Source organism: Lupinus angustifolius, chromosome LG12 (genome assembly GCF_001865875.1).
Source record: "Lupinus angustifolius cultivar Tanjil chromosome LG12, LupAngTanjil_v1.0, whole genome shotgun sequence".
Classification (NCBI taxonomy): domain Eukaryota; kingdom Viridiplantae; phylum Streptophyta; class Magnoliopsida; order Fabales; family Fabaceae; genus Lupinus; species Lupinus angustifolius.
In genome coordinates this window covers 9,258,495-9,277,787 of record NC_032020.1, presented here as the reverse complement: position 1 = coordinate 9,277,787, position 19,293 = coordinate 9,258,495, and the positions used below count along the sequence as shown (strand labels likewise).

The 19,293-nt window shown below is 30.1% G+C and overlaps 2 protein-coding genes across 3 annotated transcripts; one reads left to right on the top strand and one right to left on the bottom strand.

Moving 5' to 3' along the window:
- LOC109362817 (type IV inositol polyphosphate 5-phosphatase 9-like) lies at positions 9,044-15,006 on the top strand. 2 transcript variants are annotated; one of them, XM_019608850.1, is made up of 7 exons: positions 9,044-9,348; positions 9,697-9,804; positions 9,922-10,267; positions 11,892-12,076; positions 13,212-13,320; positions 13,435-13,589; positions 14,724-15,006. In XM_019608850.1, the coding sequence occupies exons 1-7, from the start codon at positions 9,191-9,193 to the stop codon at positions 14,965-14,967; spliced, it is 1,305 nt and encodes a 434-aa protein (XP_019464395.1). In that variant the 5' UTR covers positions 9,044-9,190; the 3' UTR covers positions 14,968-15,006. The 2 variants fall into 2 exon arrangements, with proteins under 2 accessions (XP_019464395.1, XP_019464394.1); XM_019608849.1 differs by having other exon boundaries at positions 9,044-9,354.
- Positions 18,422-18,836, bottom strand: LOC109362818 (polcalcin Cyn d 7-like). Its single transcript, XM_019608851.1, has one exon. The coding sequence runs from the start codon at positions 18,685-18,687 to the stop codon at positions 18,445-18,447; it is 243 nt and encodes an 80-aa protein (XP_019464396.1). The 5' UTR covers positions 18,688-18,836; the 3' UTR covers positions 18,422-18,444.

Below are 19,293 nucleotides of genomic sequence, written 5' to 3'. Positions count from 1 at the left end.
ATTCATGCTAGGCGATCCTGGCATGGTGTACTGTGGGACTATACCACATTCCTCTAGGTATTTGGCAAAAGGCCCTGGACGTTGTTCACCTGAACCGTCATATCTACCGTAGTATTCACCACCACGGTCAGATCTGACGCACTTAATCCTTTTGCCGAGTTGATTTTCAACCTCAGCCTTAAAAGTTTTGAACACGTCCACTGATTGGGACTTTTCATGAATTAGAAAAATGTATTCATAACGAGAATAATCGTCTATGAATGATATGAAATTGATGTAAACCCTCCTAGGGCAGCCTTTGATTCCAAGGGCAAGATAAGTCATGATGGTCCTACAACTAGGGCCAAAGCCAAGGCAGGGATCCTTAAAGTCTCAAAGGACACAATTGACCCAGGAGAGGGTATGTGAGGAGGACATTTATGTCCTTATGTCACTTTATACTTAGGTTTATTTTATTTTCATTGATTCAAATAAATGAGATTGCATTCTCATATAGTCTTAGGTTTATTTTCATTCAAGTATTTTTAATATTTAATTCATGTAATATGGGTTGGGAATTATTTGTAACATTGGTCCATATTCATGACCAAGTAGTTTACTTAGGTTCAAGGGTAAGCCTTTCACGTGGCTAGGGCAAATGGAAGTCAATGCATGATCATTTCAAGGAAGGAGGCACGTAAGGAACTCTATCTATAAGGACAAACAAGGAGATAAGGCAATTCAGCTAACACTTTATCTCTAAGGCAAACAAGGAGATAAGGCATGGAGGGAAAACGAATTTAAAAGAAGATAGATTTGAATTTGAATTCAAGGGTATATGGCACACGTTTTCAAACTTGGAGATAAAGAGAAGATTATATGAAGATTAAAGAGAGATTAATCAATCTCCCAAAGATGCACACGGCTAGAAACAAGGAAAGAAGATAGGAAGCTCAATCTTTTAAGGTGCACAAGGCTATAAAATAGGGAATCCTAATCTCATCTCCAACCAACAACAAATCAGATTGGATTCAAATTAAATATGATTAGTTCCTCAAGATGAAGTCAAATTGATCAAGTCTCTTCCTTCTCCTCAACAAATTCGGCCAACCATCCACCAAAACCGAATTACACTCAAGACTAAGTCAAACAAGCAATTCAGCTCAACCAATTGATATTACTTAGGATTTTATTTTTATGTTTATTAGAAGATAATTTGATTTCTATCTTCTATTTTATCTATTCAGCCAAGGCAACTTTGCCTATTTATAGTTTGATCAAATCATTAATAAAGGTTAAGTTTTATTTTTGAGTAAATTTGAATTGTTTTAGTTGAGAGCACTTCTCCTAAACCTAGGTTGGCCGTGGCCACCACCATACTTGTTCTTATCAAGCATCCTTGCTTGTGGCGAACCCCATAGCTTATCAAGCAGCATTGCTTGTGGCGCTCCTCACCTTCCATTCTTTTCCACCTTCACCTTCATCCTACAAACCATACACAAACCCTAGCCTAATTATACATCCCAAACCGAAGCCACATCTACCCCAAAATTACCCTAATTCCCCAAAACCGAATTCACACATTCACAAATCTAAGTTCAAGCTAAAACGATCCTTTAATTCAAAGGCAGCCCCAAGAGGTTGTCATCAAGTGGTCATCAGAGCTAGTTTTGGCTTGAAACCCAAGTCATGGCCAATGAGGCCAACCAAAGGACAAACATCTTCCTTTCTAGGTGTTTGGTCCAAGGAAACATCTGCCTATTAAGTATTGATGGTGGTTGTACCAACATGGCTAGTTCAAGGTTAGTTTCAAAACTAAACCTTGAGACTAAACCACATCCCACTCCTTACCAACTACAATGGTTAAGTGAGATTGGGGGGATTATTGTGAACCAGCAAGTGGAGGTTCCCTTTTCAATAGGGAAATATGAAGATGTAGTTCTTTGTGATGTGGTTCACATGGAGACCAGCCATATACGTTTGGGTCGTCCATGGCACATGGATAAGAGGACCATCCATGATGGATTTTCAAACAAATACACTTTTTTTCACCAAAATCGAAAGTTGGTGTTACGTCCCTTATCTCCTACACAAGTGATTGAGGATCAGAAGACTCTGAAGAAAAAAATTGAGGAGGAGAAAAAGGCAATTGTGTGTAAAAAGGAAATTGAAAAAGAGGGAAGTGAGAATATTTTGGTTCCAAAACAACCCCTACCTCCACTACAGGGTAAAGAAATTTTAGTTACTACTAACAAGTCTCAGGAGGAGAAAAAGGCAATTGTGTGTGAAAAGAAAGTTCAAAAAGAGGGAAGTGAGAATATTTTGGTTCCAAAACAGCCCCTACCTCCACTCCAGGTTAAAGAAATTCTTTTTACTACTAACAAGTCTTTGCCTAGTTTTATTCACAACATTTTGCAGGAATTTGGAGTGAACCTTATTAAAGAAGAAGCACCTATTCATCCATACATTTTGGAGGCTGACTTTTACATTGGGCAAGTTATTCATATGGATGTGATTAGCACAAGCCTTGATGACTCAATTCTTACGAAGTTTTTTAAGGATGAACGTTTCCTCACAAAATTACTATTTGGTGCATGTGTTATTGCTGGACTATTCATCAAGGGTATAATCAATGATGAATATGTGGAGAATTGGTTGTTACAATTCAAGAAGATGGTCTTTGATCCAGGAGGTGGTGATACCTCAAATTTGAGGACAAATTCTTTTCAAGAAAGAGGGTATGATGTAAACCAAGGGGGGCAACCTATGATTTTTGGAGGCCATGTTCTTGCAAAGAATTTATAGCATAGTTTGGTTTATTTTATTTGCATTATTCAAATAAATGAGATTGCATTCTCATGTAGTCTTAGGTTTAATTTCCTTCAAGTATTTTTAGTATTTAATTCATGTAATATGGGTTGGGACTTATTTGTAACATGGTCCATATTTCGTGACCAAGTAGTTCACTTAGGTTCAAGGGTAAGCCTTTCACGTGGCTAGGGCAAATGGAAGTCAATGCATGATCATTTCAAGGAAGGAGGCACGTAAGGAACTCTATCTATAAGGACAAACAAGGAGATAAGGCAATTCAGCTAACACTTTATCTCTAAGGCAAACAAGGAGATAAGGCATGGAGGGAAAACGAATTTAAAAGAAGATAGGTTTGTTTTAGCAATTTGAATTTGAATTTGAATTTGAATTTGGATTTGAAAGAAGATAGATTTGAATTTGAATTCAAGGGTATATGGCACACGTTTTCAAACTTGGAGATAAAGAGAAGATTATATGAAGATTAAAGAGAGATTAATCAATCTCCCAAAGATGCACACGGCTAGAAACAAGGAAAGAAGATAGGAAGCTCAATCTTTTAAGGTGCACAAGGCTATAAAATAGGGAATCCTAATCTCATCTCCAACCAACAACAAATCAGATTGGATTCAAATTAAATATGATTAGTTCCTCAAGATGAAGTCAAATTGATCAAGTCTCTTCCTTCTCCTCAACAAATTCGGCCAACCATCCACCAAAACCGAATTACACTCAAGACTAAGTCAAACAAGCAATTCAGCTCAACCAATTGATATTACTTAGGATTTTATTTTTATGTTTACTAGAAGATAATTTGATTTCTATCTTCTATTTTATCTATTCAGCCAAGGCAACTTTGCCTATTTATAGTTTGATCAAATCATTAATAAAGGTTAAGTTTTATTTTGAGTAAATTTGAATTGTTTTAGTTGAGAGCACTTCTCCTAAACCTAGGTTGGCCGTGGCCACCACCATACTTGTTCTTATCAAGCATCCTTGCTTGTGGCGAACCCCATAGCTTATCAAGCAGCATTGCTTGTGGCGCTCCTCACCTTCCATTCTTTTCCACCTTCACCTTCATCCTACAAACCATACACAAACCCTAGCCTAATTATACATCCCAAACCGAAGCCACATCTACCCCAAAATTACCCTAATTCCCCAAAACCGAATTCACACATTCACAAATCTAAGTTCAAGCTAAAACGATCCTTTAATTCAAAGGCAGCCCCAAGAGGTTGTCATCAAGTGGTCATCAGAGCTAGTTTTGGCTTGAAACCCAAGTCATGGCCAATGAGGCCAACCAAAGGACAAACATCTTCCTTTCTAGGTGTTTGGTCCAAGGAAACATCTGCCTATTAAGTATTGATGGTGGTTGTACCAACATGGCTAGTTCAAGGTTAGTTTCAAAACTAAACCTTGAGACTAAACCACATCCCACTCCTTACCAACTACAATGGTTAAGTGAGATTGGGGGGATTATTGTGAACCAGCAAGTGGAGGTTCCCTTTTCAATAGGGAAATATGAAGATGTAGTTCTTTGTGATGTGGTTCACATGGAGACCAGCCATATACGTTTGGGTCGTCCATGGCACATGGATAAGAGGACCATCCATGATGGATTTTCAAACAAATACACTTTTTTTCACCAAAATCGAAAGTTGGTGTTACGTCCCTTATCTCCTACACAAGTGATTGAGGATCAGAAGACTCTGAAGAAAAAAATTGAGGAGGCTGGATAACACTATTCTCATCCTACCTTATTCTCCTCCACCTTTACACTTGAAAACCTGTTGCTCTACAAATGGGGACCATAACCCATAAAAGTAACCCCATAGTGGTTACTACTTTAGTTGCAATAATTATGATTCAGTCCATTCATCAAATCAAAAATTGTCTGAAGGTATCTACACTTATTATTATTTCATGACACATATGCCCTTAGCCACCAAATTAATTACTTAAGATCATTTTATATTTTGGCTAATTCCATAATGGCCATAACACAATTATAGAATTATATTTGTGACCCATAAATTGTCAGAAATTCTAACACAATTCACTTAAAATAAAAACTAGAGAGATTGCTCTATTCCATTTGAGTCCAAAAATGGAGAGACATTATTGTAACATAATTATAAAATAAATAAGTATTAATAATATATAATTACAAATTTCTTTATAATATATATTTATAAGTAATTAATAATTATATATGATATTATCTAGTTTAATGAAACGATTGAATTGGTTAAACCAATTAAATTTTATATGAAAGCCTCTTTAATAAGTCTAATTTGATATTTTTTTCGAGTTTCATACCATTATTTATATCCTTTCAAATAATTTAAATCGAGAAATAGCCATTGTGATACTTATTTATCATTGGTAAAAGATATATTGGTTCATGAAAATCCTCAATTAATAAAGACGTTCTCTTCATTCATCAAACCTTTTATATTTAAAAAATGATGTGTCTTTATGGATGAGACATGTCTCATGAATCATCATAATTTGTCTAGAAAAGAAAATATCAATCAACTTTCAAGATATGCCAAATTCATATATTTTATTTTGAGTGCACACAAAGATAGAAACATACTATATCATTCTGTAAATATCACTGTCGTTGTTGTCTTCGATTTTTAGAGTGCAAACCATATTGAAGAGTCTTTATTCTATTCAATAAGAAATTTGCCACAAATCCAAATGAGAAAAAGATGTACATACGTACCATATAAGAGTTATTTACATTGTCACTGTGTCATTTAACATTTATTTTCAATTATCATTGACTTTTCAAAAAAGTAATTTAAATGAACGATAGATAATATACTGACTATGTATATATCTTTACAATACCAGTGCATAGATTTAATACTCAATCCAAATTGCACCCAACGTTCGAAATGGGTGGGGGCGAATTAAGTCTAAATGAAAGTATTTGCCACGTTTTAAGTACATTATGCACAACTTTCCTTCTTGTCTCTTCTTCTACCCTTCAAATAGTCATTCCCACCAAAAGCTCACTAAAAATACATTTTGCTTAAAATGCAATAATCTAAACCATTGGGCATGATGAATGATTAATCTAAATTAGAACTTAATATATATTTATGTAATTTATATTCTAAACATAGTTAGATTAACTAATTAGGTTATTTAGGACCAGTAGAAACCCATCATTAATTTAATTTGAATATAACTGAAAAGTTATACTTTAGATAAGCTTTACCAAGTAATGAATCTAACTATTATATAAAGTTAAAATATGATTAAGAGGTGTTTAAGTAATTAAACAGGCATAATTTTTATATTTAAACTTTGTCATTACTATTATATAAATGCAAAATGTATCTAAATGACATTCATATAATTGACCTTGTATAATTTCATTCAATTCTATTTAGTAATTGGAGTGTAAAATATATACACTAACAGTGTAAAGATTTATAAACATACACTTCATTATCCACCATTCATTTAATTAGATTGTCTTTTCTGAAAAGTCATTAATAATTAGAAATCAATGGTGATAATGTAATAACAGTGTATAAAACTCTTACAATATCAGTGCATACATCTTTTTCTCTAGTAATTAACCACTATGACATAATTTTCACATTTCAATTTTATCATTTTGTAACTTCCCAAGAACTACAAAAATCTTCCACATGTTCTTTTATTATTTTCCAACAGTGTATCAATATTATTCCACATATTCTCCTACTTCTATTTTCTCTCTTCATCACACCAACAAGAACAACTTTGACTGACATAAAAAACATTCAATGACACGTTAATCATTATCAAAGCACAAGCTGAGGAATTTATAAAAACTTTATATATATACTTCATATAAGTGGACATCTACAAAGTACTAGGTGACAGGCTAGTATAGATAAAACAAATACTCAATAGAGATGAAGCTTAAGGCCAACTATGAGTATGTGCTATATGTGCCACCATTCAAAGCCAAAATGATAAGCGGTTCGATTTTAAAAAATTAATTAAATAACTTTTTTTTTCTATTTTATTAATATTACATTTTTATAAACTATATAACAATTTTAGTACATTTCATAATTCTACTTTAAATTCATTCAATGAACATGATAATAAAGACCAAAATGACTGAAATTTTAAGACTCAACTAAATTTAAAATTTATAAATTAATATTTTGTAGAACTTTTGGTATTAAGTTTTACATAGTTTTCAAAAAGAATTCAATTTTCTTAATAAAAGTTTGATACATAAAGTGTGAGTCCTCTATTCTCATGAAAAACTCTCAATATTATTTTTAATAAAATTAGGACCCATATTTTTTTTATCTCCACGCCATAGATATGTTATGGTCGTCATTGATGAAGTCATTTGATGTGTCATGTCATGAGTGAGAAGAAAGAATTGGTAGAAAATATAGAGATCAGCCTATAATTATAATGACGAGCAAAAGAGCATTTGCATTTTTTAGATAGTTAAATTAAGTGCCCCATTGGTTTCTATATAATTGTCTCTTAATTCACACATATAGAAAACTATTTATTATATAATTCTACCATTTATGTCTCCATTAATTATTATCAATTTATTCCACCAATTATCTCTTACTATAAAAATAATCCCTCCATTTTATAAAGATGATAAAAAATAATTACTCGTGTCCCAAGAATTTCCCCTTCCTCCTATAAGATGACAAAGGTTAGATTTTTTTCCCGAAGGGCTATATTGGTTCAAATTAAATAATTGTTTTTTTGTACAATGGTTAAATAATTTTTTTCCGATAGAATCATTTAGCTACAATATCCGAGACAAAACTCAGCCAATCAGATATGTTTACATACTAGATATACGAAGAGGACCTTATCTACATATTTTTATGCAATGAAGTATAATCAAATAATATAAAAATATTAATTTATATTTTTATAATTTTTTTTTAAATAAAATAACATATTTTGATTAGTTTAGGACATTATTAGAAACACCAATAAGAACATAGAATCTTCATTCATCCTATAGATCGAACATTACATTACTATATCATATTATCAAATAAACAGGAATAATTGTAAGCTATAATATTATACAATATAGTATCTTATCTACTTATATTTGGAGATAACTTATCTTCTTTAGCTAGTAAAAGTATAATATGTGTATTATTTTGTTTAGTTTTAAAAATATTTTCACAGAAAATGATGAAACAAAATACATGTTATGATTTCATTGACAAGATGAGATAACTTATCTTCTTATACCAGGAGATATTTTATTTTCTATACAAAAAAACAACATCATTATGAACATACTAGAAAAGGTTAGTGATTTAAATTAAGAACTCTTATTACTTTTACCTAATTGTAAAGTATGCATATTAAGAGAACATGAGACATTAGGGTGGATTGGAATGCCCGGTCACATAACTACATCTTAATTCCTTACGCATGAGCTTTACATCGAGACGAGTTGATTAAATGGAACAAATCTTTCTCACACCTAGATAGAAGAAGAACGTAAGCATAAAAAGCTATAAGTTCATGAATATAATATGTAATGATATTGTAAAGATTTATACACAGTCAATGTATTATTTACTATTTATTTATATTACTTTTTTAAAAAAATCAATAATAATTAAAAATAAATGGTCAATAATACAATAACAATATTAAATATTATTCTTACACTGTCAATATATATTTTTTCATATATTTTCTCTTTTAAGTTTATTAATTGTACGATTATAGTGATGAACTATGTATAATTGGCCTACCTATCAATCTTGTTTTATTTTCCTCAGGGGCCACTTAAACCAATCCAGTGGCAACACATGTTTATATTTTTTATTTCATAAACACATTTACATATTTAGTTATATGGTAGAGCGGGTTGCTCTAAGAGTCCATGTTCCAATTATAAAACATCTTTAATTTATTTTGGTTGAATAAAAATCACATCTTTTATTGGTTATGTTTATCACTTTTTCCTACTTGCCTACTACCTAGGTTATGGACCACACCCCCACTTGCCCCATCTAAAAAATTTATATATGTGAAGGTTAAGATATATTATATATATCCCATAAACTACACTCAAGAAACACAAGAATTCAAATCTTCAAGAAGAATAGACCCAAGTTGTTTTTCTTTCTCTCTCCTATTGTGACTATATGTTACCCACAGGCTATAATGAAATATATATTATGACCAATGTAGCCAAGTATACATCATGATTTACGTCACATAAAAAGCCTTCCTCTTCTTCAAGCTACACAAGAAGGCCCCTCTCTTCCCCTAAGACTTTCTATATCATCCTTTTTATCACCTTCTCCTCCATTCTCTCTCTTATACTCTCATTCATTATTCATTATTCAATTTGTATATGCCATTTCTTTAGGCCATGTGGCCTACATTAGTGGCAAATAAGATACTCAAGAAGAGACTGGGAAGCAGCAACTTTATAGCAGATTATCCTACTTATGAAGAACCCTTGTTGGGTACTATAGATATTGATCAGAGCTCAAAGACGATTCTTCATGTTCAGAAGAACACCCAAAAGTACAAGTAACAAGAAAAAATATCTTCTTCCTCTTATTTAATTTTTTTATTTTATTGTGTATCTGATAATATTTTACATCATGTATAGAAAAGCTACACTTGAGTATTTTTAATTAAGTTCAACATGAAGCATGAATGTTTTCTATACTCACAAGATTAACTTTGGGACAATTTTTTGGGTTTATAACACATAGTATTGCCCTTATGCTAAATAAACTAAAGTTGGTCGTTTGATGTTGTATATAATGGTTCTCTCAGTTCAACTTAGTTTTGGGCTGGTTCTGCTATTGTAATAGTCTCTTTTTCTTCTCAGTTTTTCTGATGTCATTTTTACTTATTCATGTAAAGGGTGTTCGTGAGTACATGGAACGTAGGTGGTATTGCACCTGATGAAGATTTGAACATAGAGGATTTGTTGGAGACATGCAACAACTCCTGTGACATCTATGTACTTGGGTATAGTCATAACCACTTTAGCCTCTACCATATAACAAGTTTTGAAATATCATTAAAGAAATTAAAGATTTATTATAATATATTTCTAAATTCTGATAACTTTTTTCTACACTCCAGGTTTCAAGAAATAGTGCCTCTAAAAGCATCAAATGTGCTGGGATCAGAAAACAATGAGATTTCAACAAAATGGAATTCTATAATCAGGGACTCTTTGAACAAGAGAACATCACTTCAATTTGATGATAATAAACACGAATTGAAGAATATTAGTCCCAATTATGATAAAATAGAAAGTCCAGATGAACAGTATAGTAAAGTTTCACAACATTTTGAGTGTATAATTAGCAAGCAAATGGTTGGTATATTCATATCTGTGTGGACAAGGAGTGATCTTCGTCCGTTCATTCAGCATCCAAGTGTCTCATGTGTTGGATGTGGCATCATGGGCTGCCTAGGAAACAAGGTACATGACCTAAGAAACATTTTTAGCATCATGTTTATATGGATCATTTTGGAAAGTATTCCGTATTTGCATAACTTTTTAGCATTCTAATCGATATGGTACACATTTACTTTTATCTATCGCCAATATTTTTCTAATCTGTCAAAATATGGTTTTCCTGTTAGTAAATAGTTACTTTATTCTCTCTTTATTTTTTAATACCACTTTTTAGACCTAATCTATAACTATTGTTTAAAAAATTGCTTTGAAAACAACAAAACTCTTTTCGTCCATAGTTATGAAACTGTTTATAAAAATGGCGTGGAGAAGATTAGTGTTAGGTGAACATTCTCCTTTTCGCAATTCTTATATTTTTGTCATTTTTTCTTACATATTCCCCTTTACTTAGACTTTAATACTTATTTGTTTTCTTTGTTCCAGTTATATAAATATGCATTGTGTTGTTTAAGGAACACTATTTAAGGAATACAAAATTATTTAACTTAATATTAAAAATCTAAGTTCATCATTTAAATACAATGTTTCCCAATGCAAAATAACTTTTACTTTAGACATTTATTAACCTTTCCCTTTAAATATTTACTTGTATGTACAATTTTTATTTTATCAGCAAATATTAATATGTAATATTGGTAGTGTTTGAGACTTAAACTCTAATTTTTTTTTATTTTATTCCTTAAACCCTTAGCTCTAATGACCCTACTATCTTAGGACTATATACTATCTTATTTATCTCCCAACCAAAAGCTCTTGGTTCTCTCACTCCCAAATGCCAACACACAAAAGAGGTTAGGAAAAAACATTCTTACATACATTTAGAACATGCATGAGAAAAAATATATACTTTTACAATGTATGATTTTATATTATTGTTGTGTCATTTACTCTTCATATTTTATCAGTATTAACTCTTTAAATAAATAAATAAATAATATATTGACTATGTATAAGTCTTTACATAGATAAATTAGTGATTTGAATTTTTGGCACACAAACAACATGATACCCATTTATAATTTCATACAGTATATTTACTTTAACTTTACATATACTATATTCAATAATATCAAATCATACTCATACCGATCCTCATATTTGTATTTTACTAATGTGTAAAAAGAAGCATTTTCAACGTGTGCTAATCGTTAGGTAGACCTACAAGTTATCTCGCTTAGGTAAAAAACATGTTATGAGGCCGGTAATCAATCAATACGTGATTAATAGTAATTCTCTCATTATCAACTATGCATGAAAAGTCGAATCCCATATGTACATATATAATATCATCGTTCATTAGTGGTGCCTATAACATACTAACGGAGAAATTTACAGTATATAATATTAGTTTTAACATGAGTATGTTATATTAAACTATGTTTCAAATCAACATGTCATATCAATTAAAAATTAAATATTCATTATATTTTCTATTGTTATTGGTGTGAGATATAATTTAAAATAACATATCCTTGTGCTACCCCGTTAGTCATAACCGTCAACAGCAACTTTTTTAAGGACTAAGTTCTATAGTGTATAAAGTTAGCATCACAGTTGTTTACCTAAATATCATATTTTGATCTGATTTCTGTTTTCTGCTTAACAACTCTACCCAATTAATTTGCAGGGTTCTGTATCAGTGAGATTTTTGTTACATGAAACAAGCTTCTGCTTTGTGTGTAGCCATTTAGCTTCTGGGGGAAGAGAAGGGGATCAGAAAAATAGGAACTCTAATGTTGCTGAGATTTTTTCCCGTACTAGCTTTCCAAGAGGCCCTTTATTTGATTTGCCAAGAAAGATTCTTGATCATGAGTAAGTATATTCCTTTGAAACCCTCCAACTAACTCTTAATTATTATTTTCTAATTGCTTTTTCTTTAATAATTAAGTTGCTTTAAAAATATCATGCAAAAAGGTGCACATATTGTGTTAAATATTTCATTTGGATAACAAATGCTTCGAATAGTTGTTAAGAAGACAAAGAAATAATTTTCTTATTGTGTCAATCAGTGCACTGGGACATCGGTTACAAAATTGAAAGATAACAAAACAATATTGAGAATAGAGTATAATATATATAGCTTGTGAATTCATTACGATTCATTTAGATTATTTTTTTTAAAAAAATACAATGATAATTGAAATAAATAGTAAATAATAAATAATAATATAAAAAACTTTTAAACAATCATTTTTTTCTCTTCAAAGTAACAACTTTTAAACTTCTTATCATTTTTATACAAATTAAAATTTCCATACGTTAGATTTCTTACTCAGGACTTGTTAACATTTCCCTCAATAAAAAATAGTTAGTAAAGTTAGATCTCTTTGAACTTTGTCCCGATAGAAAACACCGCCATAAACTTTCACTTTAACTAATTTAATACTTTTTGGTAGTAGCTAGAAAAAATAATAACAAGGATATAGTTGTCTAGCTGTGAATTTGACCTAGTAGAAATTCTGCCGCCAAACACTAAAATATAGTGGGAAATTGTGATACGTTTGTAAGGTGTAACTAAACTTAACCTCTTATAATTAATTAAATTTGAGAAGTTTTATGGAAATTGTCCTTTTATATAGTGGGTCGGTGACTAAATATAAAGAGATATTTGCACTGGTAACCATTTGCATTGGTGGAAAAAGTTGACCTTTATTGTTATTATTATTATTTACTAAATCATCAAAACAATTAAATTTATTTACTCTATCCCAAGTTGTACTATTTTATCAGAGTTGAATATTTATATATTATTTATGTAAATATTTATATAAAATTAATATATTATTTATTATTTATTTGTATTACTTTTTTGAAAAATTAATAATAATAAACATTATATAATAAATAATATAATAACAATGTATTACTTCTTTATTTATTTGTACTTTAATTTGATATACATGTTGGGTCATTATTTTAGCCGGCTAATAACTCTTGTCTTGTGCAGTCATGTAATATTGCTAGGAGATCTAAATTATAGAATTTCTCTACCAGAAGAAACTATACGTTTACTTGTTGAAAATGGGGACTGGGATTCCTTATTTGAAAATGACCAGGTACAATACTATTCAAGATTGAAGAAGTCATTTCTATTTCCTTTTAAAAAAAATCATTAAATATATTTGCATTAATTTCTAACTTAATTTGTTATTTAATGGAAACTGATGAAGCTAATGAAGGAGCAAATGAGTGGAAACATGTTAAGAGGATGGAACGAAGGAGCAATAGAATTTGCTCCTACATACAAGTATTTTCCAAATTCGGACATGTACTATGGGTGTTATCATCATGGAAAAAAGACAGAAAAGAAGAGAGCACCAGCATGGTAAGAGTAAGACATAATATATAGGGATAGAGTAAAGTAAATTAACATTTTTTTTGTTCCCTAAAAATACCAAATTCAACAAATTTGATTCAGACATCCTAAAATAATATTTTACTTATCTAAATATTCAAAGCATCAATATTATTAGTGTTACACCAAGAACTAATTTGACTTGGATTTTGAACAATAAAGGACAAAAAGTATCATTCTAGTGTGTAAAAGACTAAATTTAAAGATGCTTTTCAGCAACAAATTGGCAATTTAGTCTATAGAAATAATATATGGTTTGTCATCTTCAAACACTCCCTCTCATTAATAAAAGTAAAATAAAATATCATTTAACATCACATTATTTGAATATTCAATAACTTAAGATGTGGGGGCGACAAATACTTCTTTATAGTATTAAAAATATAACATTTTTTATCGGCAAATAATTTTTATTAATTAATAATATGAGTAAATGAGATATTCAATGCTTACACATGTAAATTAAATCAAAAAAACCTTTGTGATAATAGTATTGTAACACAATGATGAAATTTCAATACATTAAATGATTACTTTTTTAATTTTTGGTATCTTAAAAAAATATTTTCTTCATATAAGTAACCAAATACTAATTCAACAATTTATTACTCATGGTTTCACATGTGATATTATATAATGTTTAATGGAAAGAAAAGTCATGTAGTTATCAACATTCGTATTAAAACTAACTCTAAATGCAAACATAGTAATACATATGGACATAAAGGTAAAAATGTAAGTATTATAACTTTTCTTATAATGATTGTGGGGTACATTGCCCTACTATCATCAAAGTAGATCCACTCTGATCTAGGTTATTGCATGTAACCCATAATTATGATCACATTCACTTATATAATCATTAAACTCTTATTATTTCTTCTTAACTTTTTTATCGATTAATGTCAGTATGTTAATATTTGTTATGGGGTGAGACTCGAACCTTCAATCTTCTTCATTTTTAATTATCAAATTATCTTATAACATTTTTTTTCTTCTTCAATTTGTTATGGGTGAAACTCAAATCCTCAATCTTGTTGTACTTAGTTCCTTAAACTATTCATCTTCACCCCTTTATAACTCAATTGTTTCTTCTTAACTTAGGTGTGATCGAATAGTATGGTATGGCAAGGGTTTAAAGCAACTTCAGTACACTAGAAGTGAATCAAAACTATCAGACCACAGGCCTGTGAAGGCAATGTTTACAGCAGAACTTGGACTTTTATCAGACCCTGAAAACATGGAAAGCTTGTTTCTATCAGAAAGATTTGAGCAAATTAAAACTGCATTTGATGTTTCCACTACAGATGAACTTGTACGTAAAAAACAATTAAGTTTCCGGTTGTAAAATATTAGTGTTCATTTATATAAATATTTGATTTGAATATTTGTATATATCAAAGAGAGATAACTAAAAATTGAGAGAAATTAAAAAGGAGTGAGAAAATTCTGGTAGTTGACATATTATAAGGTTTTGCTGATGATGAGTATACAGTGAAGTTGGTTGTTCTTGAATTATATAGTCTTCACGTTATGTGATAGAACATGCAAATATGTCACACTAGAATCCAAAAATAATTTCCCATATGAAGCTTAACCCACATGCAATGCACATACCAAATTAATAAATCAAACTTTTTTCTTGTTGATAGCAATCTGAGAATTAATTAAATTTGAGGGTTCAGACTTTATGATATAAAATTTAATTAAATAACTACGAAAAAACGTACAGAATATATAATAAAATAATTATAAGCCAATTATTTAGCAAGGTGAGAGGACAATGGTTATTATTGGTCAGACCACAAATTGATATCTTTGATTGGAAGTGGGAACATCACAATCTTATCTTTTATGTGCATGAAAAGAGCATAGTTACATACTTTTAATTATTATTTTCAAGGACATAATAGGATATTCATATTATATATTATGAGAGGAAGATATAATTATTTACATGCAACTTGTTGTAAGAAGAAATAAGCTAATGTGTGTTTTTCTGGCTAGTGATATATGCGTGCATTCCATTAGGACAACACAAAAAAGCTTTTGAATTCAAGAGTTGTGTAATTCAACTCCATATGAAAGGGATCTTGCAATTAATCCTCACTATTGGTCCTTTTTGTTGTCATCATTCGCAATTTGATTGTTAAATATTATTGTTCTGTCCTTGACTTGTTAGTCTATTGATGCTGCAGCCTCCTTGGAAATGTGTTGGATTTGATAAGAAGCAGAATTTATAAGCATATTTCCTTTCATTCATATGTATACAGATCCAATCCAACAAAATAGGTTAGAGTTCCTAAATCTTTTGATTTTAAAAGCAGAGTGGGAAATATGCGATTTCTGGCATACTATTTTTTAACTCATTCACATATACTAAAATTACAATGAAGGTGGTGGATATTTTCTTGGTGAAAAATATGAATACTAAATTGATAGATTTGGATCTTAATGAATGAATGAATAGTCATTCATCAATCTATTTAAATCATATTTTGAATTATTTGATCAATCCATATACAAATTTAATAGATGGATTGGAATCCATCTAATCTATCCATGAATCCATTTTAATGGATTGGATTGATGAATATTCAATCCATTTGATTTTTTTAATTAAAAAAAAAACACTATTAAAAAAAAATCATTCATCCAAAAATTACTATTTCAACAAACATTTTTTAAATCACTTTTAAAAATCAATTTTTTTTTTGAAATGTTCATTCTTTCAATTTTCTTCTATGTCACTGATACAAACTATATGGTACTACATATCTTTCATAAGAATTTCTTCATGATTATTAATACATTAATAATTTCTTTCAACTGGTCTAAATTTGTGTTTACTTCTAAAAAATTGATATATACATATATATATATATATATATATATATTAAAATAAAATAACAACACCAATACAATGTCACAGTTTTGTTCTACGTACCTATATTAGTATTATGAATGATAGTTATGTGGATAGTTTTTTTTAAAAATGTGAAAAAATTAGGCATTAACAAATGTCACTTTTGAAAAAGTGTTTTTTTTAAAACACTTTAAAAAATAATTTTTTGAACTTTAAAAATTATTTATTTTACGATCTTCTACAATCATGCCATATTTTCGAGGTTCTGTGTAAAAAAATTAACATATATTTATATATGCTATGCATTGTGAATAAATATTTTAATATTAATCATATCCACATGTCATATGGTTGGTCCCGATTTAAAAAAATTGAAATGAGAATAAGAATCACTGTAAGAAAGTACAAATTGAGATAATGAATAAAGTTGAAAAGCAAAAATAACCTTTGTGAATGTTTCTTTTTTAGATGGATTGGATATCCATCCATATTGGTATATCCACGAATACCCTTTGATATAACAGGTGGAATCAAATCCACCAATTACTAAAATTATCCATTAGATTATATTTATTTAAATTCATTAGTTCTAATGAATGAATTTGAACATATTTAATTTTCTTGAATTTGAATAATTTTGTCACATTTAATGAAGAGTGTTAGGTCATGAGAATAGCCTAAGAAAACAAGTTTAGAAGAAAGGGTTATATGTCATTCACAACTGGCTTGTTTAATGCCATATAATAATTTATGTTATTTTTATACCTAGTTTGATTGAGAATTTAGAACACCGGGAAGATCTTATAAACATCTTCATGTAAATCACTATAAAAAATACATTGTTAATATCTAGTTGTTATAAGAACTAAGATTTTGACAAAAGTGGCACTCTAGCCTTTGCTACAAAGATCACATAATGAGCTAGACGAAGAACACATTTTGATTTAATCGTCATGCACAAATAAAAAGGTAAATCAAATTATCACTGATACTTATGAATCAATTCCAAGACTTTGATTAAATTCATTAACCCAACAACACAAAACGTTCATAGCCGGAGTTCGCTGCATGCACCGCATCCAAGGGAACATTAAACACGTGAGAGAATGCAAGTCATGGAAAATTTATATTTCTGGTATAGTTTGACTGCCTTATTACCACTTTGGTATAACTTTTAAAAATATTACGAAACTAATATACTTTTTATTAAAATCGTGTATAGGATACACGACTCCTGGGAAACAGTTTTTGCCCCACCAAACTCGTGTATCAGGTACACGAGATTAATTTTCTCTCTCCTAATCTCGTGCACCCCATGCACGAGACCCCTCCCACCTTTTTTTTCTTCTTCTTTTCTTTGCCTTGGACCGGTGTTTCCGGTCCAAGGTTTTTAAGAATTTTGTTCTAGTTTTTGAGTTGTATGAGTTATATCAAAATTATAGAATATTATTTGTATTATATTTTTTATTTTGTATGATGTAAACTAAGATCATTCATTCAGTTACATGTATCACTTTGAAACCTAAATTGGTGAAGGTTTTTTGGAATTTTAATAAAAAGTATACTAATTTCGTAATATTTTAAAAAGTTATACTAGAGTGGTAATAAAGAAGTCAAACTATACCAAAAATGTAAATTTTCCCTTCTATTCCCTCACATTGAAGGTCAAGTTTTTTTATTGGCTAAAGTTTCTGATATTCAAAATTTATTTATTTTCTATAACTCCATCAATTGAGATACGTCTTGGGGACTATAGAAGTCTAGTTAGTGTAATTTCTATAAAAATTTGATTAAAGATATTCATACACATAAATTACTTCTAGTGATAAAGTATTCCAATATAAATCAATTAATCGAAAACTTGCTTCTAATCAACAACCAGTTCATCAAAATGAGTTTTTCAAAAATATTCCTTACAAACCCAAAAAAACATCATAAGAATAGAGAAAATTCTAAAGTTTAGAGTTTCTTCAAAACATCTCTCATCAAATCAGGGTTAGAATTTTGGAACTCAACCAACTCTTCTAGTGTAATAAAGCCATCACCATCTTTATCAATCTCTATCATTCTTCGTTGCACTTCATCCTGAGAAGTTAAACCTAGCACTTTGAGAGCATCTGCAAACTCAACCAACGAGATCTTGCCATCTCCGTTAACATCAAAGCGCTTGAAAACGCGTTCACATTCAGCTCTATCAGCCATAGTACCCCTTTTTCTTGATAACTACGGACAGAAATAAGAATGTGAATTAAGATATTGAATGAGTAAAATGTTTTAAGATGTTGTGAACTAAAAAGAGGACCTCTACATTTTAGATATGTTTGCTTAATGAACGGATCACCTATGAAATTTAGGTGCATGGGAGCCAAACTTCTGTTAATTTAATTGGTGGAAATTTATGTGATCACGTTGGTTTTCTGACACATTTTATTTGGCTCCTTGTAACCAAATATTACCGGACATGTATAAGTGTAACTTATCTTAATATGCTTGCTTTTACATAATATGGAATTGCTATTTTGACCCATTGCTTATCTTTTTGTATCTGGATGCTGGTTGTATAGGTGTTGGTAATAGTGGCTATGTGATGTGAAGAAGATTTTGCTCCTGAACTTGGCACGGTTTTGATGAAGACACCAACATCACCAAAAAAAAGAAAAGGAAAATGACTTATGAAGACAAATGAAGATAAAGCTTCAAGACATTAGATTAAGTCTTTGTAAGTACTTCTATCCTAAACTCTTAAGTATATACAAGTATAATTGCTCAAACTATTTTTTAGAAAATATGAGACACTTTTAAAAGACT